Source organism: Monodelphis domestica, chromosome 8, assembly GCF_027887165.1.
Source record: "Monodelphis domestica isolate mMonDom1 chromosome 8, mMonDom1.pri, whole genome shotgun sequence".
In the NCBI taxonomy this organism is placed as follows: Eukaryota; Metazoa; Chordata; class Mammalia; order Didelphimorphia; family Didelphidae; genus Monodelphis; species Monodelphis domestica.
In genome coordinates, this window is record NC_077234.1 from 238489710 (window position 1) to 238517695 (window position 27986).

Below are 27986 nucleotides of genomic sequence, written 5' to 3' on the forward strand. Positions count from 1 at the left end.
GGGAAAATGGTACGTGGTCTCATGAGTGGATTTTAGAAGGAAAGAAACAAGTAAGGGGGGGGGGGAGAAGGGAATGAGGATATCCTCCTCACTTTTTAGATTTTATTTTATTTAATTGTTTAAATTGTTTCCCATGGTTCTTCCCCACTTTTAATAGCCAAACGGGTTTGGAGTTATTTTAAAGGGGGTATGTTTTCCTTCACATATTTATTTAAAAACGACATGTTATATTTAGTATTCTAAAGATATAAAACTCATTTAGGTTTTAAGATTGAAAGCTTTCAAACATAGCTCTGGCCTTTGTAGAAATGATGTCTTGCTCTTTTACATCATTCTCGTTTGTTACCATGTGTCTTCTGAAAAGTGAACCAATGTAGGCTAAATAGAATGTTATTTGAATGTTTCCAGGAATAATATAGTTCTCTTTAACATTCTAATGCAAGTTGATAATATGTGTATAACACAGATTGAATTGCCTGCCAGGACTGGGATGGGGAAGGGAAGAGAAGGGAGGGAGGGAGAAAGATTCAATCATATAACTTAAGAAAACTTGGGTGGAAATTTATTACATATAATTGGCAAAAAAATTAACTAAAGTATACCTTTTTTTGAAAAAAAAAAGATTATAATGTAGGTGAATTGATATCTTCTGAAACCAGGTAGGAAAAAACAAACTAAAAATTAGCTTCTTTACAACTTTTTTTCAGAATATCAGCTCTTTTTTAGCAAAGTAGGACATCTAGTTATCCTAACAGTGTTTAGATCATATTAGCAGCCCGGTTGAATGACTTAGTGAATGAAATGTAGCTAATAAAATCCCAATTGTAAGAGATGGGACACATTTGCACAATTGAGGGGGAAGACTTCTCAAAAATTGTTTTAGAAACATAATTTCTTTTCCTCTTAATGAAAGAGAGAGAGAGAGAGAGAGAGAGAGAGAGAGAGAGAGAGAGAGAGAGAGAGAGAGAGAGAGAGAGAGAGAGAGAGAGAGAGAGAGAGAGAAATAACAGGAAGAACTGGTTTGAAAAATTTTACAGGCATCTGCTTTATTTCCTGAATCTTGAGGTCTTGTTTCACTGGAAAGCAAGGCTAAAATTTTAATCCATTTATTTAAGGGTCAAAGGTTAGTATGTTGGTTAGATTCCACCCCTCTATCCCGTTTAAGGTTGGGTCTACAGTAAAATTAGCTCCTTATTCTGATGTCTCTAGAGGGGTCTCATTCTTGTGGACATCAAACTTCTTGTTTTTCCTGTACTTCCCATATTTTCTTTATTATTTCTACATCCTTATTTTTGAGAGGAAGGGGTATTATTTAAATTTCTTCCTTCCTTCCTTCCTTCCTTCCTTCCTTCCTTCCTTCCTTCCTTCCTTCCTTCCTTCCTTCCTTCCTTTCCCTTCCTTCCTTCCTTCCTTCCTTCCTTCCTTCCTTCCTTCCTTCCTTCCTTCCTTCCTTCCTTCCTTCCTTCTTCCTTCCTTCCTTCCTTCCTTTCTTCTTCCTCCTTCCTTCCGTCCTTCCTTCCTTCCTTCCTTCCTTCCTTCCTTCCTTCCTTCCTTCCTTCCTTCCTTTCTTCCTTCCTTTCTTCCTGTCTTTCTTTCTTTTCTTTCTTTCTTTCTTTCTTTCTTTCTTTCTTTCTTTCTTTCTTTCTTTCTTTCTTTTCTTTCTTCTTTCTTTCTTTCTTTCTTCTTCTTCTTTCTTTCTTTCTTTCTTTCTTTCTTTCTTTCTTTCTTTCTTTCTTTCTTTCTCTTTCTTTCTTTCTTTCTTTCTTTCTTTCTCTCTCTCTCTCTCTCTTCTCTCTCTCTCTTCTTTCTCTCTTTCTTTCTTTCTCTCTTTCTTCTTTCTTTCTCTCTTTCTTTCTCTCTTTCTTTCTCTCTCTCTCTTTCTCTCTCTCTTCTCTCTCTTTCTCTCTCTCTTTCTTTCTTTCTTTCTTCTTCTTTCTTTCTTTCTTTTCTTTCTTCTTTCTTCTTTCCTTTCCTTTCTTGCTTTCTTTCTTTCTTTCTTTCTTTCTTTCTTTCTTTCTTTCTTTCTTTTTTCTTTCTTTCTTTCTTTCTTTCTTTCTTTCTTTCTTTCTTCTCTCTCTCTGCTCTCTCTCTCGCTCTCTCTTCTCTCTCTTCTCTCTCTTTCTTTCTCTTCTTTCTTTCTTTCTTTCTTTCTTTCTTTCTTTCTTTCTTTCTTTCTTTCTTTCTTTCTTTCTTTCTTTCTTTCTTTCTTTCTTTCTTTCTTTCTTTCTTTCTTTCTTTCTTTCTTTCTTTCTTCTTCTTTCTTTCTTTCTTTCTTTCTTTCTTTCTTTCTTTCTTTCTTTCTTTCTTTCTTTCTTTCCTCCCCCAGTAGTAGGAATTATGAGTTGTGCCAACACACTTGGCCAGCTTCTATTTCCCAATTCCCTTGTTCAGTGGTTAAAGATCTGCATCTTCTGTGTACCTAATCCCTGTCATTCACCCTGGCCCCCTGCTTCAGTGAAAAAAAATTAATCAGTTAGTAAGCATTTATTAAAAGCACCAGCTATAGCTAGTGGGGGGAGGCTGGGGATATAAAGACAAAAATGAAACCTTACTTTTTTGTCCTCTGAGTATGCATTCTATTGGGACTGTGAAGATGTACAAAAAAGGATATTTGAAATATATACAAAGTTTAAAGAAGGCATTTTTTTTTTGGTGGGATTCGTGGTTGGGAGAGGCATTAGCACCTGGGGAGGGAGTAGGAAAGGCTTCCTGTAAGAGGTGGTCTTTTTTAGCTGAATGTTTAAGAAAGATAAATTCTTAGAGGCAGAGGCAAAGGAAGGAGGCATTCCAGGTATGAGGAAAAACTGGTACAAAATCACAGAGAAGGGCGATGGAATGTTGTTTGTAAGGAGAAAAGACCAGTTTTGCTGAACCATACATAGAGTGCCTGAAGGAAAGAATTTATAATATGGCTACAAAGGTAGGATAGAACCAGGTTATGAAGGGTTTTTAAGTGTCAGATAGCAGTTTGGATTTGATTCTAGGATGCCAGTACCCATTTAGTCATGCTTCTCTCCCTATCCCACTCTCTAATTTTCTCTTGCTCACTCTTCCTATTGGTCTGTTCCAAATCCATTTATCCTTGGCTTCTTTTCCTTTCAACCCCTTTCATGTCCTGCCCCAAAGTGAAATCTGGTGGCAGAAGGGTGGTGCCTACATAGGTAGATATAGCTTTGGTCTTGGGAAAGATCTGAATTCAAATCTAGCTATAGACACTTACTAGCTGGGTGACTGAGCAAGTTGTTTAAACTCTGTATGCCTTAGTTTAATAAATTATAAAATAGAGGACATAATAGCATCTACTTTTCAGGATTATTGTGAACATCAAATTAATAATATTTGTAAAGCACTTAATAGGTGCTTAAAAACAACACAGTATGTTGCTAAACACATTTGTATTCCCTTCTTTATTCCCTGCTCTCCTGCCCTCCTCCCCTTCTCCCCAACAGGGACAAGAAGAAAATTTGCTTATTCCTTGTCCCCGCCCCCCCCCCTTTCCAGATATGAGTTCTTTCACCATTATTTAGCACTGTTTCCTTCTTTCAGTTGATACCATATTTTGCTCAGATCCTTTTTGCTGCCATCTACTGGATCTCAAAGCACTAGTCCTCGGATAATTGATATTTAGAGACCCTAGTGAGGAAGGGGGAAAGTAAAGAGATAATTGGCTCACATCTTCGTAGGCATCTTCTGTTCTAGGTATATTGAAGTAGTAATAGGACAACTTGGCGTTTTCTGATGAAAGCAAAGCAGTGCTTACTTTGGAGAGGCTCTGAGACCTTGCCAACTCCCATACCGAGGCTCTATAGCACATGTGTGATGATGTAGCAGGCTTAGCATCTTTGATGGCTTCCTCTCCAGTGAGGACAGCCCATTCCCCTCGGGCGAGTCACTGAACTGGACTGTCTCAAATGGAGTGAATCTGATTAAACCCCTTAGGCCTGGACTACAAACAACTAATTGGCCATTTGGTGCCAGCCAGCTGTTTGGCGAACAGGAGGGATCTGTGCCTACAATCAAGTCCCTCTAGAGGGTGCTTGACATTGGGCAATGGAGAGTGAAGTATCCCTTTCAGCCAGCTTCACCATCATTTTAGGCTGCGTACTCATCCTTCCATCTCTTACCCATTTCTATGACTAGACAATGCAGTGCCCAATCCTACTCTTTCCAGAGACTTTGCTCCTTTCTCTTCATTCTTCGTCATAACTCTCCCAACATTTTCATTTCCTGTGTTGGATTGCCAAGGGATTAGGGGTAGTAAAGGCCTGGGATGAAAGATTTTTCTAGCAGTGGGGAATCCTGGCTCAAAGAGATCTGGGTGGCATGTTTAGTGGGGTCAGTTGGAAAAATGAATGACAACAAATACATAGCGATAAGGACCTAGTTTTTGAGTCAGGCTAATAATTTCTTATTTTCCTTTCTACTTCTCTTCCAAAATAAAAAGTTCTTTTACTTTTAATGAAAAATTGACTCTCAAAATAACAGAATTTTTGTTACTGATGGAACAATTTTACTTTGCATGTTAAACAAAATAGAATTTTAAGGATATATACAAACAGCAGGCAGCTAGGTGGCTCAGTGGATCAAGAGCCAGCCCTAGAGATGGAAGATCCTGGGTTCAGATCTATCTCAGATACTTTCTAGCTATGTGACCCTGGGCAAGTCACTTAATCCCCATTGCCTAGCCTTTACCACTCTTTTGTCTTAGAACCAATACACAGTTTTGATTCTAAGAAGAAAAATAAGGGCTTAAAAAAAGAAATATGCAAATGAAACATTTATTGAAGGTGACTTGATAAAGAAATTTAGATAATGAGCAAACACACTGACTACTAACCGGTGATGAATGTGTGAAAAATATTATTTATACATCACAGTAACAAAGAGTTAAAAATAAACATGTCAGTGGGTAGCTAGGTGACTCAGTGTATAGAGATCCAGGACTTTAGTTGGGATGTCCTGGGTTCCATTCTGGTCTCATATACTTCCTGGCTGTGTGACCCTGGACAAGTCACTTAATACTTATTGCCTAGCCCTTATTAATTCTAAGATAGAAAGTAAGAGTTTAAAAAAATGAAATTAAGTAAACCAGCTAGTAGACAACCCAAGTATAGGATACTTGCTTCCTAAGCCCCAACTGAGATTTGGTCATGTTTCAAAGTTCTTTAATAGTAAAACTAGCAGGGAGTTAGTATTTTATCTCATGTACTTTTCCAGCTATAGGTATATTTCCCTGTTGCTTTCCTCAAATTTCAACAAAAGTAAAAAATGGAAATAATAAATATTAGTAGACAGGAGGTCTGTAACCTTACTTTTGTCAAGTCCTTTGCAAAATTCTGTTTGTGAGGCTGTCATGTCACAAAACAAAGATTTTGGAGAAGTGGTTTGGACTACTCAGGATCTAGAACAGTGATGGTGAACCTTTTAGAACCAAGTGCCCAAACTGCAACCCTCATGCCTCATGTGAGCCCCCTACCTTATCTCAGATAGGGAATAGAGGAAGCACTCCCATTGGGCTTCTGGGCAGAGGGGTAGGTCACATGAAAAATATCCTCAGATACTTGTGGAGGGGAGCAGTCCCTTCTGGCATGAGTACCATAGGTTCACCATCACTGCTCTAAAGCATTGCTTTTTTTTTTTTAATTCTAACCAGATGTCTTAGAATTGAAACTAAGTTTTGGTTCTAGGGCAGAAGAGTAGTAAGGGTTAGATAATTGGGGTTAAGTGAGTTGCCCAGCTACATAGCTAGGAAGTGTCTGAGGCTAGATTTGAACCTAGGACCTCCCTTCTCTAGACCTGGCTCTCAATCCACTGAGCTACCCAGCTGCCCCATGGAACCTTGTTCTTAAAAAAGAAAAAATGCTTGAGATGCCTAGGTAAAAATGACTTTAGAAATGCATAGGAACTTTGTTATGAGTATATTCACTGTAGATTTTGGTACAAGACCCTAAGATTCTTTAGTAACTGAAATTTCCCAAATGGTCATATTAGGAAGAATTAAATTAAATTAAGAATAAATTTTTTAACTTATAAAGTGGTCTCATATCAGATTTGAGTTCAGTTTTCTACCATAGCTCTAAGGTGGCATTATGAAATAAGCAAAGCTGTTAAATGATTAAAGAATTATTTATAAACTTGCTCAAATTAAAAATATCACTCACTTTCTAGTTCATGTAATTCAGTTGTGTTTAACTCCTTTATTTTTTCTTGTTTTACTCTTTTCAGGACAATAGAGAAAATAAGGGAAAAGATCATCTTTTTAGGAAGTTTTTTAAAAAAATGAATCTGTCTTTAAAAAAGCTCATTTTCCTCAAAGGAGAATTCAAAACCTTAAGGATAGGAATTTGACTTAAATAAAAGTATAAGTTCAAATACTTGACATGCAAGCATATCTAATTCTTCTTCTCTGTCTGGAAAAATGAGTCTCTATGTGTGGGTATATATATATACTCACTCACTCACTCTCTCTCTCTCTAAATATACATACATATATTTAGAGAGAGAAAGTGAGCTATGATTTAAATAGAGTGTTTAAAATATTTTATTTCCAGATGTGAATCTCTTTTTAGAAAAAACATCATTGACTGAATTCAAAGTTGGTGCCAGTCTCTGGATGTTTTTGCCAGTCAACATAACTATAGGAACTGAGACTGAATTAGAAAGCATTTTGGAGTGAAAACAAACAAAAAAAATAATCCTTTTACGGATCCAAATTTGATAGGAAGGCCAAAGCAGGGTGCTAATTTAGAGGCAGAATATTTTTGCAATGCATGTTGGCCTTTAGCCCTTAGAAGTCTTGGTGAGGGAAGCTGGGTGGTGATCCAGTGGATTGAGACCCAGGCCTAGAGATGGGAGGTCCTAGGTTCAGATCTGGCCTCAGACACTTCCCAGCTGTGTGACCCTGGGTAAGTCACTTAACCCCCATTGCCTATCCCTTACCACTCTTCTGCCTTGGAACCAATATGCAGTATTGATTCTAATGCAGAAGGTAAGGGTTTAAAAAAAAATAAAGAAAACGAAGTCTTGGTGGCCTCTAGGGCTCTAGCCAATCAGCCAGTTGCCTTAGCTGGTGAAGAGTGAGGAGCTGTCCCACAGTTGGAATCCTTCCACGGGTGCTAGCCAGCTCACTTTTATAATTTCTATAATTTCCATCCCATGTATAATATATTGCCTATGAAGTTGCCATTCAGGAAAATATGGAAGCCTTGGCTGCATTTTCTCTGGTGGATCAAAAACATTTGATATTTTTCTTTTGAAGTCAATTGGGCTTAATTTCTAGTGAATAGTCAATGTTCTTTCCAGGTTCTTCCACTTCTTCACTTAGTTGATCAATTTATAGATGAAACCCCTGCAAACAACATAAACCCTGGCAGCGTTGGGATTTGAACCCAGGGCGGCTGAAAACAAATTCTGCATTCTGTTAAAACAGTTTTTTCTTCTTGACCAAGAATATAAACTCATCTGTGGATCAATTGGAATAATTCATTTATCTAAAGAGAAGCTTAATGTAGTAGAAAGAATATTTGACTAGGAGTGAGGAAACCTGGGTTCTATCTCTTCTTAGCCATTAACTCATTGTATGGCTTTGGGCAATTCACAACCTTTCTGAAACTTGGTTTCCTCACATAAGATGGAGAAGAATGAGATTCATTTGATTACTTTGAAGATCTCTTTTAGCCCTGAACATTCTATGATTAAAATTTTTGAATGCCTACTATGTGCTTAGTATTATGTTAGGTGCTATGGAGGGAATCTAGAAGTATTTAGTACTGTTTTTGCCTTCAGAGGACTAACACACATGAAATAATTAAAGTGTTATTGTATTTGCACTGGCTTTGAGATCCTAAGAAGGGACCCTTGATGCGGATTGGAGTCTCAGAGGATCCTTCATGGTGAAACAGAACTTAAGTCAAATCTTGAAGGAAGAATGAAGGTAGAAATTGGGAGGGAGGGGGGTGTGCAGCATGTATTAAAGTATGGGTAGAAATGAATATAGTGTTGTGTGTTGGGTAGGTCATTAGCAAACTCACCTGATTAGAACAGAGTGGGCACATGACTGGATATGTTGAATGAATTTCTTTTTGGAGCATAAATCATTGAGGCACTTTAAAAAAAGTTCATTTATTTAATTAATTAATTTAGAATTTTTTTCCATGGTCACATGATTCATGTTCTTTCCCTCCTCTTCTCTACCCCCCCCCCCCCAGCCAGTGAGTAATTCCACTGGGTTTGGCATGGGGGCACCTTTTAACTCTTAAAATTTTGTGATCCTGTGAAATATTAAAGACAAAGTAGAAATGAATATAGCCTCGTGTATTGGGTGGATCATTAGGAGACTCACCTGACTAGGACAAAGTGGGCATATGGTTGTGTGTTGAAGAGGGATTCTTTTTGGAGCATCAATTGGAATGTGTGGCCATCGAAGTTCCTATTAGCTCGTAAAATGGAATGATCCTGTGAAATAACAGGACTTGTTTACGAGATGAAGGAGTGAAGAAGGTAGACTCTCATTTCTATCTTTAGACAAGGGAAAGAGGAAAAGCCCAAGCCAAGACAGAAAAGAAGCAACATGAACAATTATGAGTTGAGGCATAAAGAAATGGAGCTTTAGGCTAAAGGTGCTATCTCAGCCCCCCAGAATGTTGACATGTTTAGTTAGTATCTCATCACTGATTCTAGAGTTACAGTCTCCATCATCAGACACACAAAGACTCACTGCGGGTTGTTTCTTTCACCTGTTGGTATCAGAAGTATTGAATTAACTGTAGGTGCAAGATCACTGGTACTTTCATACATCATAGTCCAGCTAGCCTCTCATCCATTCGGGCAGGATCTGGGGCTGTTCTATATGATGTTCCACATCTGGGATCTTGGTCATACATCTGGTTCACTTTAGGCGACACTGCCAGAGAATGCTTTATGATATTCTTGGGCACAACACAACACACTTGTGGGCTGCCATGTATTCAGAGTTCAGTTGACCTACAGTCTCATTCTAGAATGTCCCCTGATTTGCTAAATGCTTCAGGTTTTTTTTAAATTTCTATTGTTGTTTGTTTGTTTGTTTTTTTAGGCACATAGGAGCTATAGTTAATAGAGCACAGGGCTTCCATGTTCAAATCCTTCCTGAGCAATTTATTAGTTGTGCAACCTCTGGGCAAGTCATCAAACCTGTTTACCTCAGTTTCCTCATCTGTAAAATAGGGATAATAATAGCACCTACCTTCGGGGGTTGTTGGGAGGACCAAATGAGATAATATTTGTAAAGCACATAGTAAATGCTATATAACTATTAGTTCTCTCTCTCTCTCTCTCTCTCTCTTTCTTTCTCTCTCTCTCTCTCTCTCTCTCTCTCTCTCTCTCTCTCTCTCTCTCTCTCTCTCTCTCTCTCTCTCTCTCCCTCCCCTGGGGGAGAGATCCTGGGGGCAGATGGGTAGCTCAGTGGATTGAGAGCCAGGCCTAGAGATGGGAGGTCCTGGGTTCAAATTTGGCCTCAAACACTTCCTAGCTGTGTGACCCTGGACAAGTCACTTGACCCCCATTGCCTAGCCCTTACCACTCTTCTGCCTTGGAACCAATACACAGTGTTGATTCTTAGATGGAAGGTAAGGGTTTAAAAAAAAATCCTGCCCCATTACCTACTAGTTGTGTGACCTCAGTCAAGTTGCTGAACATTTCTCAGCTTTTATTTCTCTATCTGTTGAATGGAGATAATAATAGCATCTACCTACATGGTTTTTTTTTTTTTGAGGGTCACTTGAAATCCTATGTAAAGTTTTGCAAACCTTAAAGTGCTATATAAATGCTATATTATTATTATTATCATTAATTTCTTATTTGTAAAAGGAGGTCCTAGGTTACTTTACCACTTCCTTTTTCTGAGATACAGCATGGTGGAGTGGGAAGGGTGCTGAATTTGGGCTTGGGAGACTTTGGTTTAAATCCTAGTTTTGCCATGAATTGACTCTCTGATTAAATTCTTTTATTGTTCTGAGCCTCAGTTTCCTCGCCTATAAAATAAGGTTAATAAATCTTGAACTAAATCCTGGATGTGATGATTGAGAGTAAAGCTGTACAAAGTGGAGTTTTTATTTTTGCCTCAGGCAGAATAAAATAATTCAGCATACCTATATGCCCAAATAAGAATTTATTAAAATCATTAAAATGGCCATTTGTTTCATAGTGAGATTCACTTAATGGATTATTTAAAGAGCAAGGTGCCCCCATACATTTATTCTTGGCTGCTATTTACACAATTTAGAGCACATCTGGTATGCAGAGTCAAGTACACTTTGATATAAGATGCTGTCCATTCTCCCATTCTGCCTGCTGTTCTATGATGGAGTGGAAAGACTCCAGAGCACTAGGGTTCAAATCCTCTTCTGATGCTCACTACCTGTAAACTTGGGGAAGTTACTTAACTTTCCTAGGCTTCATTTTCCCCAGTTGTAGAATGAAGAGGTTGATCTAGGTGACGGGAGCTTCCTTCTAGCTGTAGATCCATGATCTTCCTTGTGGCTTCATGGGGAGGGGGAAAGTATCTTGTACTATGTATTGTGTGGGCATGAGGGTCCTACTCCCTTCCTGCGGTCCAGCTTCTACAGGAGAGTCTACAGGATATCACATGCATATAAACTATTAAAAAAAACCTTTCATCTCAGGAAAGTCAGATTTTCACTGAATTTTTTTTAAGTCCCTTTCAGTAGAAAGAGAACCCCAGGAAAGCAACAATAATTACCCAGATGACCCATGGAGAATAACAGAAGAACAGCGAGAATACTACATCAATCAATTCAAATCCCTTCAACCTGACCTGAGTTCCTTCATTTCAGGTAATGATTCTTCAGGGGAGAAGTCTAGGAGGCCCCTTTGTACTTCCTTGTCCTTACAAGAATGCAAAGTAAACTTATTAATAAGTCTCAAGAAGCAGGTCAAATGGAGCCACTTATGGCGAGCTTCTGTTCTTTTTTCTTGTTGTTTTTTCCCTGGTGTAACTTAATGATTTTACAATTATAAAACAAAAGGAGAAACAGCAGAAATCATCCCACTGGACAATTCTTACTTAATTTTTAAAGGGATTAAGTGAAAGCTGGAGGGGGTTAGGCCCCCCCCCCCCACTAAGCACTGATTGAAATCAGCTCTGTTGTCAACATTCTTGGCTTTTAAAAGATATTTAATTGCTTAAGAGTAACAACAATAAAAGTAACAACAGTTGTAGTAGTAATTAAAGCTTGAACTTTACATTTTCTAAAATTCTTTGTATCTGTTATTTTTTTAAAGAGAACTTTCCCTCCCTTCTACACCCCCAAATTACAATGTATAAATAGTTGGTGCTACAATTTTTGTGGAAAAGTGCTTCTCTAGTTTCACCCTCAGACTTTGGATCAGTTTCACTTTCTTCATTTTCTTTATTCAAATCTTTCTCATCTAATTTTTTTTTGGTTTTTTAAATTAAAAAAGATTTAAATTAAGAAGCATTTGTTTTCTTTTTCCTTTCCCACTGGGTTGAGGTAGGGGACCTGAAATCTTTGTAACAAACATAACAAAGTCCTATGTTGAAAAATATAATTTATCTTTTAAGCTTCCTAAGAGAAAAAAAATAGTCATAAAAGGCTAGTAATATAAATGCATGTAATATGAATATAATAGTATAATATCATATAACAAATTCCATATTATTTATGTAACAGTAATAAAACACAATAGTATAATATATTTATACTTATACATAATAAATATATGTTTATACCTAATAGTAATATAAACATAATTGTACAATATATTTATATAATAATAAAATATATGACATTTTTGTAATAGTACTATAAATAGAATATATTTATATAATATTAATATAACACTATATATATAACAAAATATATTTCTATATGATAATAAAATTGTTATACAATAATAATAAATAGAATAGTAATAGAAGCCTGAAAGTTTGTGCCTATATAACAGCCTGTCTGAGTTGATTTTAGGAGTGTGTCATCTTACTCTGTGGGTATCACTGTGAGGTCAAGAATGGATATTTCCCATCCCTCCAGGAAGGTTTCTTTTGGTAGTGCTACACTCACATTGCAAAGATACATTTGGATTTACTTCTGCACCTGCATATCTTTCTAGAACAAGGAAATGAACCTTGAACAGGATTGATGCTTGAAGAAGGAAGTAAGCTGAGGGCTGTGTTTGTGAAGGATGGCAATTAGCGTGAATTAATCAGGGACTGATTAGAGGTGACCAGATTCCGTAAAGGGCTCATTAAGCCTGGTTTCCCTCCATGAAATGTAAACGACTTGTGTATATTGGAGAGGCTGACTGGTTTAGCAGAGCCGGAACTAGTTTTGGAGCCAGACAGATGTGAGCTGTCCGACGTGGACAACTCATTTACTTTCCACTGATTCTAGACGAGCTGCCTTTTTGCAGAGGTGATAGAAGCTCCTGCTCTGAACGTTTTCTACAGATTTGAAATCAAAGGTCTCGACCCTCTTTCTGTCAAAAAAAGAAAAGACAAAATAAACAAATGGATGCCACTTTCTCCTTAATCTCTATACCCGCCTCTCTGATAATTCCTCTCACTTACTTTTTCGTCCATCCCCCTAAATGTAGCAGGCCCCTGATACCCTGTCCTTAGTCCCACCTTTTCTCCTCCTTCCATTCTTTTCTCCCATTTTATTTCCTGCCCTGAGTCCATCGAACACTTCCGTAGAGTTGCCTTCAAGTTACTTTTTTTAGCCCTGAGTTCTAATCTGACCCTGTTAACTACTATTGATGGGTTAGGGTTAGGATTAGTTCAAGTGCAAGTCTAGAGCTCTGGGTAAAATTCCATTTCTTATCACTTGATAATAATGCAAAAATGGGCACAACTTTCTGAACCTCAGTTTCCTCATCAGTGAAATAGGGGTAATATGTACAACATTTTGTGCTTAAGCTCAGACTAGATAGTGAAAATTAAGGGCTTTCAAGCATGATTTAAGTAGCAATTATTATAAAGTAATATGTAACTCTTGTGGCTGAAATTGGTCCGATTCTGTGGATTCATCCTCAGTGCTATTTGACTTTGCAATTGGCTACGACTACCCACGATTTGAGGTTTTTTGACACTGTGAAGCAATCGTAGTGGAGGAGGGAGCAGAGGATGGATGATTTAGAGTGAGTAGGGTTTGGTTTATGTATTTTAAAGCCAAGAATACCCTGCATAGCATCAGAATGCAAGGAGGAGGAGGGGAAAGGGAATAAGCATTTCATCTAGATCTCACTACAAGCGAGGCAATGTGCTAAGCGCTTTACAAGTTGTTCCTCCCAACAACACTTTGAGGTAGGTGATATGATCACCAGTTTTATAATTGAGGGAACTGAGGTGAACCTGCTCAATGATTTGCTTAGAGTATAAAATGGAGTTTCTAAATGTCAATAGTTCAGGAAGACTTTCTGATTTTGAACAAAGAAGGATTATTCGTTCTCCAAGAAACACCTTTGCTCACTGAAGAGCCATTGGCAAGTAGAAAAGGAAGAAAGTTTAAAAAATGCTTCTTTTGGTAGATAGATTTCCCAAAGAGCTGTCAAATGGCCCCAAATGTCTCTGGCTCACCAAATATGCCCAAAGAAAGCTTTCCAAATCCCCCGAGCCTGGTGCACTTTCATCCTTGGAAGGGTTACAATACCAAGAGAGTAAGAATGTCAGAGAAACACAAGAGCTTCTTCAGGAGATCAATACTGCAAAAATAGAAGTCATGAATAATCATTGTTTTGCCCTTTAAAGCATATGAACTTCAGAACGTTTTGTACTCTATGCTATTCAACACCCTCACCATTAAGAAAAGAGTTTGAGTCAGGTGTTTGGGGTCATGTTTACCAAGAGTTAGGCAGGAACTAAGTCTTGGTAAGGACTATGACTCTATTAATAGCTGTTTTTATGGGAGGGAGTGAAGAGGGAATCAGGTTTGACCCATAATGTTGAATGATTCCAAATAGAAATTTGAAAGTAGGAAGATAAATAATAAATATAGGAAATACAGAAAATAAATATATACCTAAAGCTGAATTAAATATATGTAATTAAAATATATACATATATGTAAGTATATAATAGAACAAATATATGTATTTGTGTAATAATATCTACAATGCTACAAGTTATATATAATTTCATGTAATAATATAAAATTTATGTAATACATCAAATATATGTATCACTATATAATTCAAATGTGAAGTATTTTTCACTCTTAAAAATTATTGAGGATTCAAGGGGTGTTCATGCAATCTCTATCTATTGCTATTAAAACTGACAAAAATTTTAAATATTTCTCATGCACCAAATTTTATACATTGAAAATGTTACATGTTATATTATTTCTTTATGATTTGAAAACCATGATGCTGAGAAGGGGTCCAAAGACTTCATCAGAAACCGAGATGAAGAGCCAGCAAATTCTGACATATTCTTTTAACCATATGAAGTCTTTTGTCTGCCTAGTTACCTTCTGTCAAGTGGTTAAAGTTGGAGAAAGGCCGATTTCAGCTCTGCTGATGGGAGTACTTGTTGAATTCAAGACAGGAGCGTCATGAAAATGGATGCAAACAAACATAATGCGTAACAGACACACAATCAACTTCTTTTTTTATAAAATGTGACTTTCTATAGGTTCCCTGGCAAAGAACTTTTTCACCAAATCCAAGTTGACTATTCCAGAGCTTTCCTACATATGGTAAGTAAAATTGAACCATTAGTCAGTTCTCTTTTCTAAAAGTAGCTATCTTAACATGTTGTATTAACAGGCTGAAAGGTGTAAGCTTTAAAGGAACCTTTACATTTGTTTAAATACTTAATATTTAAAATAACTTCATAAATATTGTTCTCTCATCAAGATGGCAGCTGGGTGACCCTGAGTAAGTCACTTAATCACTCTGTCTCAGTTTCCTCATTTGAAAAATGACAAGATTGGCCTCTAAGGTTCCTTCTTTTTCTACGTCTATGATTCTGTGTTCAGATTTTCCACACTGAACCACAGGGGATGTATTAGAAGTTCTTGTTCATTTATTATCTTCAAAGAAATCCATCTATCTAGTGAGTTACCTGGAGGACACATAAAGAACCCATTTCTTTATATGATGATGATGACAATGACAAAGCCAACGACTGACAAGCTGATAGAAAAATCAAGTAATGGCTTTCAGTGATAAAGTTTAATTTAAAATATTTTAGCTCTGAGTGCTACATATTTGACTTGTGTTTTGTCAGATAAGCCATAATTAATACCTAATGTTTAATAAGTACAGCTGTGGAACTCATCAGCACTTTACTAACAAGCCAGCTGATTTTGCTTTTGATGAGCTTGTTTTAAGAATGATGCAGATGGCTCAATTTGCATTTATGAGAACCATTTGGTGCTTCTGTAAACCTCATTGCATTGTGTGGGCCAGAATCTTACTTCAGTCTGGGAAGAGCACCAAAAAAATTGTTCTAACTGTTAAAAATGCTGATTAAATACATATAAAGAATTTTTTAAACGTTGAAAGGTTCTTTTTTGTTTTGTTTTAATTATTGAGTGAAACTGCTTGCCATCTTTGTGAGCACAGTTATTTGGTGACCATGGACCATTGGTGCCTTCCAAAGTCTCTCAAATTCTAAAACCGTGTTTGTATTCAGTGTATTATGATACTATGACTGAAGCTTGAGGACTATAGAACTCCTCCCTTTCTTGGCTTGACCAGATGCAGAGGAAGGTAACATCTGTGCCTAACACTCTATTTTCACCTTGGGTCAGATGGTGTAATCGTATTACATTATTATATGTGTAGTATATTTGTATATTATTCTATTTATTATAAAGGTGATACCTTTGGCTTTTTATTGAGGAGCTGCAGACCATAGGAGAAAAGTTACTGCATCTTTATCCTGGTAAATGACTAATCTCAGGTTTATCCTTTGACAAGTACATGGTGACACTAAAGATGCTGTAGAAGACAAAATGATGAAGATGACATAGAAGACAAAAATAACAGAATTTACTTTGGAGTTTCCTTAAATAGTATCTTCTTTTCCAGTATCATCAAGAGTACAGTTGATCTTTCTTTTATATTTTTCCTGACATCTTCCTTCCCACACACTTAAAAAAAGCTGATTGAGCTGGGAATGAGGGTAAGGAGGGGAAAGATTGGGCTCATGGGGAATTGGTACTCTTGACAAGTAAGTTTCCTTTGTTCTGACTATCCATGGTCCTGAATGCGCAGGAATTGCCTATGAAACAATAGTCAAAGACTAACTCTTAAGAGAACCTTTTTATTTTTGTCTGGTTTATCTAGCTCCATCCTTCCCTCCTTCTCTTTTAAGACAATGCTAGCATATATTCAACAAATATTTATTGAGTGCAAGTTCTCCTTACAATAGGGAGTCCTCAAATTAGAGGAAAAACCCAATCTAGTGGCCAGAGGGTGCTATTCAGGTAAGCATCTCTATATGTTTAAAAATAAAGACATAAAAGACGGTGGTATTTCTCACATACTGTAACAGTATCCATGCCCACAACACTAACTTGACATTTCCCACCACGTGTCCTGAGCCTTCACTCTAATCCATTTAAATAATTGTTAGGGGGCAGGTAGGCTGCTCAGTGGATTGAGAGCCAGGCCTAGAGCCTGGAGGTCCTGGGTTCAAATTTGACCTCAGACACTTCTTCCCAGCTGTGTGACCCTGGGCAAGTCATTTGACCCCCATTGCCTAGCCCTTACCACTCTTCTGCCTTGGAACCAATACACAATATTGATTCCAAGATGGAAAGTAAGGGTTTAAATAAATAATTGTCAGGCATACTCCACTACCCTATCTGCTAAAATTTAACTATAGCAAATGTGTAGCAATTGGAATATAGAAAGCAGGATAAATGTTTGTTGATGGTTTTTTTTGTTTGTTTTCTATACAAATGAATCTTTTAATATGTTAGGGTAGCTGGTCATTTTATTTTTTATGATTATTTTTAATAATTTGTTTTTTCCCAATTATATGCAAGAACAATTTTTTAACAGTTTAAAAAAAAAGTTTTGAGTTCCAAATTATTTTCCTCTTTCCTTTGCCTCCCTGGGATGGCAATCTGATACAGATTTCACATGTGTAATCATGCAAAAATATATGATTAAATTTTTAATAGGAGGGAGTGGTAAAAGAAATTAGAGCTAGAAAGACTGGACTTGTTAATCAACCAATTCAAAGCTGTTGGTCCACTTGTTCCTTTTTCCAGTCTAGGTTTAAATGTTCCTGAGAATGGGCTTGTCTTGTCTCTTGTTCTATATGTGTAATTCCTTTAAAAGTTATAAGATAGGGAGCAGCTGGATGGCTCAGTGGATTAAAAATCAGGCCTAGAGACAAGAGGTCCTGGGTTCAAGTGTGACCTCAGACATATCCTAGCTGTGTGACCTTGGGCAAGTCACTTAGCAAGTCACAGTTGCTTAGCTCTTCTGCCTTGGAATTAATACACCATATTGATTCTATGATGGAAGGTAAGGGTTAAAGGAAAAAGGTCATATGGTATCAAGTACTCTCAATAAGAGATCAGGTAAGGTTTTTAGATGGAATGTGTATTTTAAATCCTAAAATCTGAATCTTGAGTTTATTAGTAGGGGTGCACTGATGATAACTCCTATAAAAGGTGGTCTCCCAGAGTTGCTGTCTTTCCTCCTCTCCATCACCCCCGATGTTTCACCTGGTGGCCAGCCTTTAAGCGATTAGCCTTTTGTACTTAGTGAGACTAGACTAGAAGGGCAAATAGTCCCTCCATCACCTGGCCTGCATTTGAAGTTGGACCACTCAACATTTGTGTTCCTTTTAGAGAACATAGAACTACCATAGTTGAGACAGGAGGATAGGACTTGGGTGGAATTTGCCCAGAAAACAAAGAAAAAAAATACTGCAACCCACCTCATATTCTTTTTACTCTCAGTATCCTGCCAACTTCAGAAATCCTAGAGTCCTATTTTAATTTTACTTGGTCTGAGGGCTTTCATCCAAATAGGAAAAAGGGAATTCCCCACCTCCCTTCACTCTGACCAGACATCAGAAAATCTGAGGAGATGTGGCGTGATGCGCTGGTGGGATCCCAGGGGCTGAGCTTACCTTCTGGACCATTTTGAGGTTGCTCTAGTCTAGGGCTTCACACATAGTGAACATCCAGCCAACGTGCCTTATATATACATAGATCAACTGTGTGGATTTACTGACTAGACTAAGGACCACTCTTCTTTCCTCTAGCATCTTAGTTTGCAAACTTAGAATAATAAAATCTTCTACAAGTGACAAGATACAAATTGTTAAGTAAATGCAAACTTATTTTGCAATATTTTAAAATGAAAAAATGCCTTATATTCTGTCACAGAATTGATACTAAGTATTGATTATAAGGCAGAAGAGAAATGAGCGTGAGGCTGTTGGGGTTAAGTGACTTGCTCAGGGTCATACAACTGGAATGTATCTGAGGTCATATGTTCGAACCCAGGATGTCCCATCTCCACACCTGATGTTCTATCTGCTGAGCTACCTTGCTACTCCTTCTCTACAGTTAGGAAAAAAATTCCCCTCTTTGATATCAAAGGTGACTATCTTTAGCCAGAGCCAGTTGGGAGCTGCCTGAGAGCAGCTAAAGAAGTTTGGAATGTAGGTATCATGGGCTAAAGATTGTAAGTTAAAATTAAATCTCAATAATAAAAATATATTTTAGAGGTTTATTAAATGATCATTGGAAATCAAAGAATAAAGAGGATACAAAATAAAGACCACGTGCCCATGGCTGATCAGCCAGTTCAAATGCTCATCTTACCACCACCAAGCTTGGGACAGGAAGTAAAAAGAGCTGGGACCTTCCACGTCCCCGCCTAATATCTCCTATCTACAGGAAGTGCATAATGACAGGAAGTCAGTGGGCTCTTGGGATATGTAGTTCTTTTTTTAGGGTCACAGATTTTCAATCATACATTCCTCCCTGAGATCCACGGAAGACTAGTTTCTCCAATGGGTCTTGTAACTATACCAACTTTGAAATTGCAATAATTTGAAGATAAGAGAACAAAACCAATAATTGCTAGGCACATTGACAAAAAGCCAATTAGGGGGGCAGTTCCTGTTTGGCATAAAAGTATACATTCAAATTAAATGTTCAATCAACCTTCAGTTCAATCAACCACAACCAAAGTTCATTCTGGATCTTGATGTAGCTTGTGGTCTGTGGAGGCATCTTTGTGGTGTCTTCTCCAAACAATTCGCTCTCTGGATTTGGAGAGGTAGCATGTTTCTTAACCTAAAATTACTCTAAAAAAAGAATGTAAAATTTGCAATTTAAAATAATAATAATACAAGATTCCCTTTAGTTCTATGGTGTCAGGCAGTGATTTCTGTTGTCTTCAGGGAGCTCAGTGATGTGGACTGTGATGGAGCCTTGACACTGCCTGAATTCTGTGCTGCCTTTCACCTCATCGTGGCCAGGAAGAACGGCTACCCTCTGCCTGAATCTCTGCCACAAACCTTGCAGCCAGACTACCTACAAACAGGTAAGGTGTGACTGGAAATCTTTGAGTTTCTCATTGGATTTTCTGGATGCTGGTGATCTGTTTCTTAAAATCACTGAACTTTATCCTCTTCAGATACATGATATCTTAAAAAAACCCAAACAAACTTTATCTTTTGCATTTGTATTTTATATTTCATATTGGTTCTAAGGCAGGAGAGTGCTAAACACTAGGCAATGTAGTGTAAGAGTATGTAAATAAGTAAATACTGGTTCCAAGGCAGAAGAGCAGTAGGCAATGGGGGTTAAGTGACTTGTCCAAGGTCACACAGCTAGGAAGTATCTGAGGACAAATTTGAACTCAAGACCTCTTATTTCCAGGCCTGGCTTTCTGTCTATTGACCACCTAGATGCTCCACCTACATGATCTCTTAAAATTTTTTTTTCTCCCTTTAAAAAATAGTAGAGTTACATAGCTGATAGGGATTCCCTGTTCCTCTTTTGTTTTGCTCATAAGCTCAAAAGTCCTCAGGGACATAGACCATCATGACGCCTTCCTGGCTTCTCCTTTGGAAGCTTCCTGGGGTTTCTTACATTTGCTTCCTCTGGCCTCTACCTTCAACCTGTTACTTCTAGACCTTCTTTTCAGACTCTTTTTTTGGATATTAAAAAAAAAAGATCTAGATCAATCAGAAATGGAAATAATCAGGGATCAGATACTTTAGAACCATAGATGGAGAGCTGGTAGGGACTACAGAGGTCATTTAATTCAGTGGTGTCAAATTAAAATAAAAATGGATTGGGACAGCTAGGCGACTCAGCGGATAGAGTGCTAGGTCTAGAGACAGGAGGTTCTGGGTTCAAATGTGACCTCAGACACTTCCTAACCGTGTGATCCTGGGCAAGTCATTTAACTGCCATCACCCAGCCCTTTCTGCTCTTCTGCCTTGGATTGACTCCAAGATGGAAGGTAAGGGCATAAAAACAACAACAAAAAAGGCATGGATCACTGTGAGCTGTATATTGTGGACTTAGCCATAAATGAACATTATCTATATAGTATTTTGGGCAGCTAGGTGGATAAGAGTGCTAGACCTTGAGTCAGGAAGACTCATCTTCCTCAGTTCAAATCTGATCTCAAACACTTATTAGCTGTGTGACCCTGGGCAAGTCATTTACTTCTATTTGCTTCAGTTTCCTCATCTATAAAATGAACTGGAGAAGGAAATAGCAAACCACTCTAGTATCTTTGCCAGGAAAACTCTATTTGGGTTCTTGAAGATAGACATGGCTGAAACAAACAAAAAACAGATAGAGTTTACCATGTGCCAGATACTGTGCTCACTGCTTTATAATCATTATTTCATTGGGTCCACACAACACCCTGGGGAGGTAGGGGCTATTATTATCCCCATTTTACAGATGAGGAAACTGAGGCAAATGTGGTTAAGGGACTTGCTCAGGATCACCGTACTAGTAAGTATCTGACGTCAGACTCAAACGCCTTTAGCCTGGCGCTCTGCCCTCTGTGCCACCTAGCTGCCCACGTCTGCTTGTCTCTATTGATGCCTTGCCCAGAGGAGGTGGATTGTACTTCAGTCACTCCTACAGTCTTCAAGCCTACGATTTGGCAAGGCATTGGTTAAGGTACAAAACTGTATTCCTTTGATCATGTGCAAAGGCAGGCAGACTCCTTTTAGAGCTGAGCAGTTTCCAAATCCTGCTGATTCTGCAGACGTTGCCACAGCACAAGTTTTCCCAAGAGACTTCCCAAACACCTGGGACAAACCCAAGCTTGAGAATCCCGACACTCTGGAAAACGCCCCCCTTAACGTCCCACTATGGATGCATTTATTGACTACCATGAGGGATAGTTTCTGTCCCCAGTGCCTAGCATAGTGTGCCTCTGCGTAGTAGGTGCTTTACAAAATCCTTGTTGGGTGTTGAGTGAATCATCTTTCCCATGCTGAGAGGGGTTCAAGAATTCCTCATTTGATGATTTCATGAATGTTTCCAAAGATGCTGATGAATTAAAAAAAATCCCCTGGCCTGGGCTGCAGAGCGGGCTAGCCAAAGCGCTGTGGTCTCTCCCATTTCTCGATGTGGCGTGGCTACTCTGAATGGCTCTTTCTTCCATAAAGGGGCTTCTGTGAGAAAAGAGCCTCCCAGGAAGCAGCCCGCAGCCCCCCTCCGTGAGTGAAGCAGTCTTTTGGAACAATGCTCCTTGTCTCTTGGGCTCTTATGGAGGCTGTCAGCAGGAGCTACACCCAAACACCGAAGAACTCATCACCTACCCTGCAATTAGGCAAAGCTGGGCGGCTCTCTGGGATAGGCAGGAGTATTTGCAAACACGAATTAGGACGCTACCGCAAACATTTCAGACCTCGTGCACTCCCCGTCGACCTCGGGGACCGCGAGCGCAGGAGAGAAGAAATAGAGCAGGTGGAGTCTAGGAAAGGCGGACGGCAAGGACAGGGCACCAGCTTTCTCTGCGTGCTGCTGTTCGTAAAGCCTTTTGCCATTCAGCCGCTTTGTTGGTGCCCAGGAGAAGAGGCAGCGCGCCTCCGATCGCTTCTGCTCTGTTAGCCTGGCCAGAGCGCGCAGTCCCAGCGAGGACCATTTCAGAGGCTCTCCTGGGAGCCTCCTGTAAGCTGCTGCCAGCATTTTCGAATTGATGTGCGGCCAGTTTCCCTTTAGATCCATCCAGCTCTTGCCGCCTTTGAGGGAGAATCAGCCGCTGCCTCGAGCTGAAACTTCACAGGGTTCTTTCTGGCAATGCAGAGTCTGAATGGAAGTAGCTGGAAAGTAAATATTTGTCTCCTCTGTGGAAGCCGAGGGACCAGGATGAAGGCTGGGCGTACTGCAGTTTGACTGGGGAGCTTTAGAAGGCTTTTACACGGGGGGATTCCAGGGCAGGCTGCTGCAGGATAGGCTCAACAAACGTTTGGTTTGTTCACAGTGAAATGCTTGTATTCATCTAATTCTCAGGAACAGATGATCCAATTTATGATCCTAACAACGGCTCAGGCTTAAAAGGGAGGCCTATACTGGTCTGGAAACTACTTGCATTGTGTGTTCTAAGTGAATTGAAAGGTACCTCGAAAGAAGCAAAATGAAATCAGAGAAATTATGTCAGATAACACCTCGATCTTCATCCTTAAGTGGCTAGGCACCTTTAGAAATATAACTGGGGGCAGCTGGGTGATTCAGTGGAAGATATGAGAGGTCCTGGGTTCAAATTTGACCTCAGACAACTTTCCAGCTGTGTGACCCTGGGCAAGTCACCTAACCCCCATTGCCTAGCCCTTACCACTCTTCTGCCTTGGAACCAATACACAGTATTGACTCCAAAACAGAAGGTGAGGGTTAAAAAAAAAAAAGAAATGGAATGGGATGCTTTGATGTATAGAGTCCCTCTCATTGTAAGTGTTCAAGAAGGTGTTGGAGCATCACTCATCAGATATATCAGATGAAATATTCATCCTTTGGGTAGGGGGAGAACTTTATTTCTAAATTAAGACTGAATACATTTTTTGTATTTTGTTAAACTTTACTTTCTATTAAAGTGGACACTACTGTGATTAAGCTTCATTATTGAACTTAAAATTGTTCCCATATCTTAAATGGACTTCATTATTGAACTTACAATTATTACAGTATCTGGGACATCTACGTGGCTTAGTGGACAGAGTGCCAGGCATGGAGACAGTGAGGTCCTGGGTTCAAATCTGTCCTCAGACACTTCCTTGCTGTGTGACCTTGTGACAGACACTTAAACTCTAATTGTCTAGCCCTTATGGCTCTCCTGCCTTGGAATGGATATTTTATATCCATTCTAAGACAGAAGGTAACAGTTTGAATAAAAAATATCAAACAACAAAACAAACAACAAAAATGAAAACCCAATTATAATATCTTAAATGCTTGTCTTTAAAAAATAAAATTATGGATCTTGTATTTCTCTTAGAAATATCACCAAGTTTTCTTGTTATTAGAGCGACTCTGTTCATGCTCCTTTATAATGGAATACTAGACCAGGTATAAGACAGATTGTACAAGAATTAATATCTCTTTTCTCAGAGAGGGTAAGAGATTTTGCATCCAAGCCCAAGAAATGACGGGTTCTTCTCTGTTAAAATCTATTAAATATCTGTTAAAAAATCATGCTCAAAATCCCCCAACTTTCACAATAGCAGAGGCTATATTTACTAGTGTGTGTAATTTCAAGATTTTTTTTTAATTGGCAAGTTCTTTAGGATTCTTATTTCTCATCTGTTCTAACTGAAAGGGTGAATATTTAATCAATAGTTTTCAAACATCTGGACACGACTCACTTTCTTGGCTGTAAAATCCAACCTGAGGAAAATATGCTTGAATAATTTGCTTTCTTACTTTATGAGCCATCGTGGTATTCAACTACTCTGCAGTTATAAAAGTATGTAAACGGCCTAAATTCGCCTTATGTTTGATGACTGTGTTGTTATCGGCTGCTGTGGCAAGCAAAAAGAGAATTCACTATTTTTTTAAGCACTCAATTCACAAAGGAGAAAGAGCACCAAACAATGGTCAGTGTGTATCACTGTAGTTCTCTTCTGTTTCCCTGCAGCTTTCCTCAAACCCAAACGGGACTGTGCATTATTTGATTCGTATTCTGAGTCGTCGATGACAGTGAACCAACAGCCACGAGACCTGAATAGAATTGAGGTAAGAGAAGTCTTTTTCTATTAATAAACCAACCCGAGGTAGGTTTAGAATGTGAATTTGTAAGCTTCGATAGCAATGTAGAAAAGTACCTTCCTATCATTTAGCTACCAAACGAGTTTAAATTTACTTGGTATTGACTTGTTTTAGGAGCCAAATGCATAAAAAATCCCACTTTGGGCTCATTTATTATCAATTTTTGAAGCATTTCGAAGTGCCTTTAGAGATGTAGAAAGGCAAAGCTGAAGTCTTCTGGTTGGAACCCTGCTTGCTTTTGTGGCACTTGCTGCCTCCCTACCTCCTTTTGCAGTCTAAACCATTATGTTCCAGGTTAGCCTAGTTATGTAGCCTATTTACTAATGGGCTAAGGCAGCCAGCAGCTGAGAGCAGCCTGGAACTGAGGTCTGTCCCTCCGGTCACTTGTGTGATAAATAATTGGAGCATTCATTCAGGTGAAATAAGTTTGGGATCCCACATGGAGCCATCGTGTTCTTGGGAGTTCTCAAGTCCTTGAGGTGGACTTTGGATGGTCTCCCAAGCTGGACCAGAACCTATCGTGTTCTTTGTGAGAGGTTTCAGTGCTCCTCCACCCTTTGATGCCCTCAGCTCTCCCCACTCCCCCCACTATTTCCCCCACATTGGGAAATGAACAGCCAACCCATTGAGAGCCCTGCAACAGTGATGGAAGTTAAATGAAGGGTATTAGACAAATGGAATTGGAATATTTCTTATTCCCAGGAGTTCCTCTTGTATAAATTCTAGGCAGGGGTTTGAGACGTGGAGATCAGGGTTGGAGGGTGCTCGCATCCCATTTAGATTGAGAGTGATTTCTTCACTGTTGGATAGATCTCCTTTGTAGATGATAGAGCTGAGCCAGTCTCAGGGAGGTGAAGGGATTTGTCCAAGGATAAACAACAGATAAGGATCAGAGCTGAGATGTGACTCTTTATTCTAAGCCTGCTCCCCCCCCCCCATATTATTCAGCTTAAAGTTTCTCCATGGATATAATTCAACTCAACACATATGTATTAAATGATACAGACACTGATCTGGGGTAGTAAGAAATCTAATGAGGGGAAGCTAGGTGGTGTGGTAGAAAGAGTGCTGGCCTTGGACTGAGGAAAACCTTAGTTCAAGTCCAGCCTCATCCTCTTTCTATCTGTGTGACCCTGGGCAAATCACTTAACCCTATTTGCTTCCCCCCAAAAAAGACTAAGAATCTAATGGAAGGATAAAAATATGTATGATATAAAGTGGAATGTTATAAGGGATAAATGAGACAAATGCTATAAGGGGGGCAGCTGGGTGGCTCAGTGAATAGAGAGTCAGACCTGGAAATGGGATGTCCTGGGTTCAAATTTGGCTTCAGATACTTTCTATCTATATGACCCTGGGCAATTCACTTAACCCCCATTGCTTAGCCCTTGCTGCTCTTCTGTCTTAGATTGATTAAGGCAGAAAGTGGCGTGTTTTTTTAAAATTACTTGACCAATGCCCTATTCCTTTCTTGAAGAATCAAATTCTATTTTTATGTAATGAGCTCAATTCACCTTGATTGTTTCCTATGGAGAAACTGTACAGAATCATTGATGCCAAATGTGGAAAAGATTAAAAGCAATTTGTGGCAGCTAGTTGGCACAGTGAATAGAATGCTGATTATGGAGCCAGGAAAGTCTGAGTTCATGTCCCATGTCAGACATTTAACTAGCTGGACAAGTCACTTGATCATTCTCAGTCGTAGCTTTCTTCTCTGTAAAATGGGAATAATAATAGCATCTACATAGCAGAAGTCTTTTTTAATTTGTAAAATTTTATTTAATTAATTAATTTAGGATATTTTCCCATGGTTACAAGACTCACATTCTTTCCCTCCCCTCCTCCCATCAATCACCTCCCGTAGCTGACACAGTTCTACTGGGTTTTACTTGTGTCATTGATCAAGACTGATTTCTATATTACTGATATTTGCAGTAAGGTGATCGTAGAGTCTACATCCCCGATCATATCCCCATCAACCCCTGTGATCAAGCAGTTGTTTTTCTTCATAGCAGAATTCTTATAAGGATCCAATAGAAAAAGTTATTGAAAAAGTGCTTCAAAAACTTGAAAGTGCTTTGCAAATGCTGCTCTATTGGTATTTGTAGTAGCATTTTCAGTATCACACGTACCGTCACAAATGGATGCGTATATCAGAAAAGGCTTCGTTTGTCAAGGTTTTTCCTATTACCTCTGTACACACAGCTCTTATTCCAATACACTTAAGTAATTGATGTACTTTCCTTCTCCAAGAAGACTTCCATGAAAGAGAAGGCTGAGCTAACAGCACCAGCTCAGGAGGCGAATATCGATGACAAACAAGGTATGGAAGCAACAGATGTTTTCTATCATTATGGACTTCTTATTGATGTTCTCCTACCTGATTCTCTGGGAATGTCAGGATTCTCAAGGGTGCGTGTGTGTGTGTGTGTGTGCGTGTGCGTGTGTGTGTGTGTGTGTGTGTGTGTGTGTGTGTGCACATACAGGTGCATCTGCCTGGATGATGCAGAGCCAGCCTGTGTGAAAAAGATTCAGTGTTTAAAGTCAGCACTGCAGAATTATGCATGGGATGCCATTCATCAGTAACAGTCTTCTATGCTCAAGATCTAACACAGTACCACATACACATGATACATAGAATGATGGGTCTAGAGTTACAGGAGGACCTGTACTTTAGATCTGGCTTCAGACACCTACTAACTGTGTGACCCTGGGCAAGTCATTTAACTGCTGTCTCCCTCAGTTTCCTCATCTTTAAAATAAGGATAAAGAACATCCACCTTCCTGGGTTTTTGTGAGGATCAAATGAGATCATATTTGTAAAGCACTTTGCAAATTTTAAAGTGTTATAGAAATGCTATATATTAGGGTTGTTGTTATAATTTATTATATTTATATATTATATTTATACATTATATTATTATAATTTACTATATCTATTTATAGGTTATATTATATTATTTATAATATATTATAATATATTAATTATATATAAATATATATTCATATAAAATATATTAATTAATTATATATTATGATTATATCTATTTATATATAATTAATTTATAATTATATTTATTTATATACAATTAATTATATATATAATAAAATAATAATATAATAAATTAATTATATTTATTATAATATTTAACAATAATGTTAAATAAAAATATAGGGTTAAATTATATTAGTATTTTTAATTAGTTATTAAATCATTGTCAGTATTATTGAATGATAATATTAAATGACTGTTGAATTCTTGACAGGCTAACAATGGCCAGTTATGGATCCATCACAATGGATCAGTTCTGTTATCAATTCTTTAACTCCTGGAGAATATTCTTTGATGATGTCAGTTAGAGAAATGACTGTTGAGCCAGTGAAGAGTATATGCTTTTAAATCCACGTTCTTTATTCAGATTTAGTCCTGGAGGGAATTTTGTTCTGTTCATCCTTTTAATTTTATTCCTGGGCGTATGTGTTACTGTGTCTGTCCAGTTATATCCTTGACCACTTTTTAGATGTGGTATTTTAGTGTGAAGGTTTAATAAACAGATCATGCAGGCAAGGACTTAAAGCTCTTGGTAGAGTTTTGGCAGTGGGCGATGACAGCGAGTGACATTACACATGCAATAAAACTCCCAGAGGGATAGGATTGAGATTATTTGGGGCATTACAAGAAAAGAGGAAAATATCCTGAACTGGGTTTATTGGAAGTAGTTAGATAAAGATAGCGAAAACATTTATTCA

At 38.3% G+C, this 27986-nt stretch overlaps 1 protein-coding gene across 28 annotated transcripts in view; it reads left to right on the forward strand.

Annotated features, from left to right (window-relative positions):
- Positions 1–27986, forward strand: part of REPS2 (RALBP1 associated Eps domain containing 2) — a 257690-nt gene that overhangs the window by 134244 nt on the left and 95460 nt on the right. For 18 of the 28 annotated variants that reach the window (XM_056808623.1, XM_056808621.1, XM_007500839.3 and 15 more), the window contains 5 exons: positions 10694–10832; positions 14651–14714; positions 19400–19542; positions 24106–24203; positions 26490–26559. In XM_056808623.1, coding sequence (XP_056664601.1) covers positions 10694–10832; positions 14651–14714; positions 19400–19542; positions 24106–24203; positions 26490–26559 — 514 coding nt within the window. The remainder of the gene's footprint in view (positions 1–10693; positions 10833–14650; positions 14715–19399; positions 19543–24105; positions 24204–26489; positions 26560–27986) is intronic. The other 10 variants (XM_056808622.1, XM_056808628.1, XM_056808632.1 and 7 more) reach the window with 1 other exon arrangement.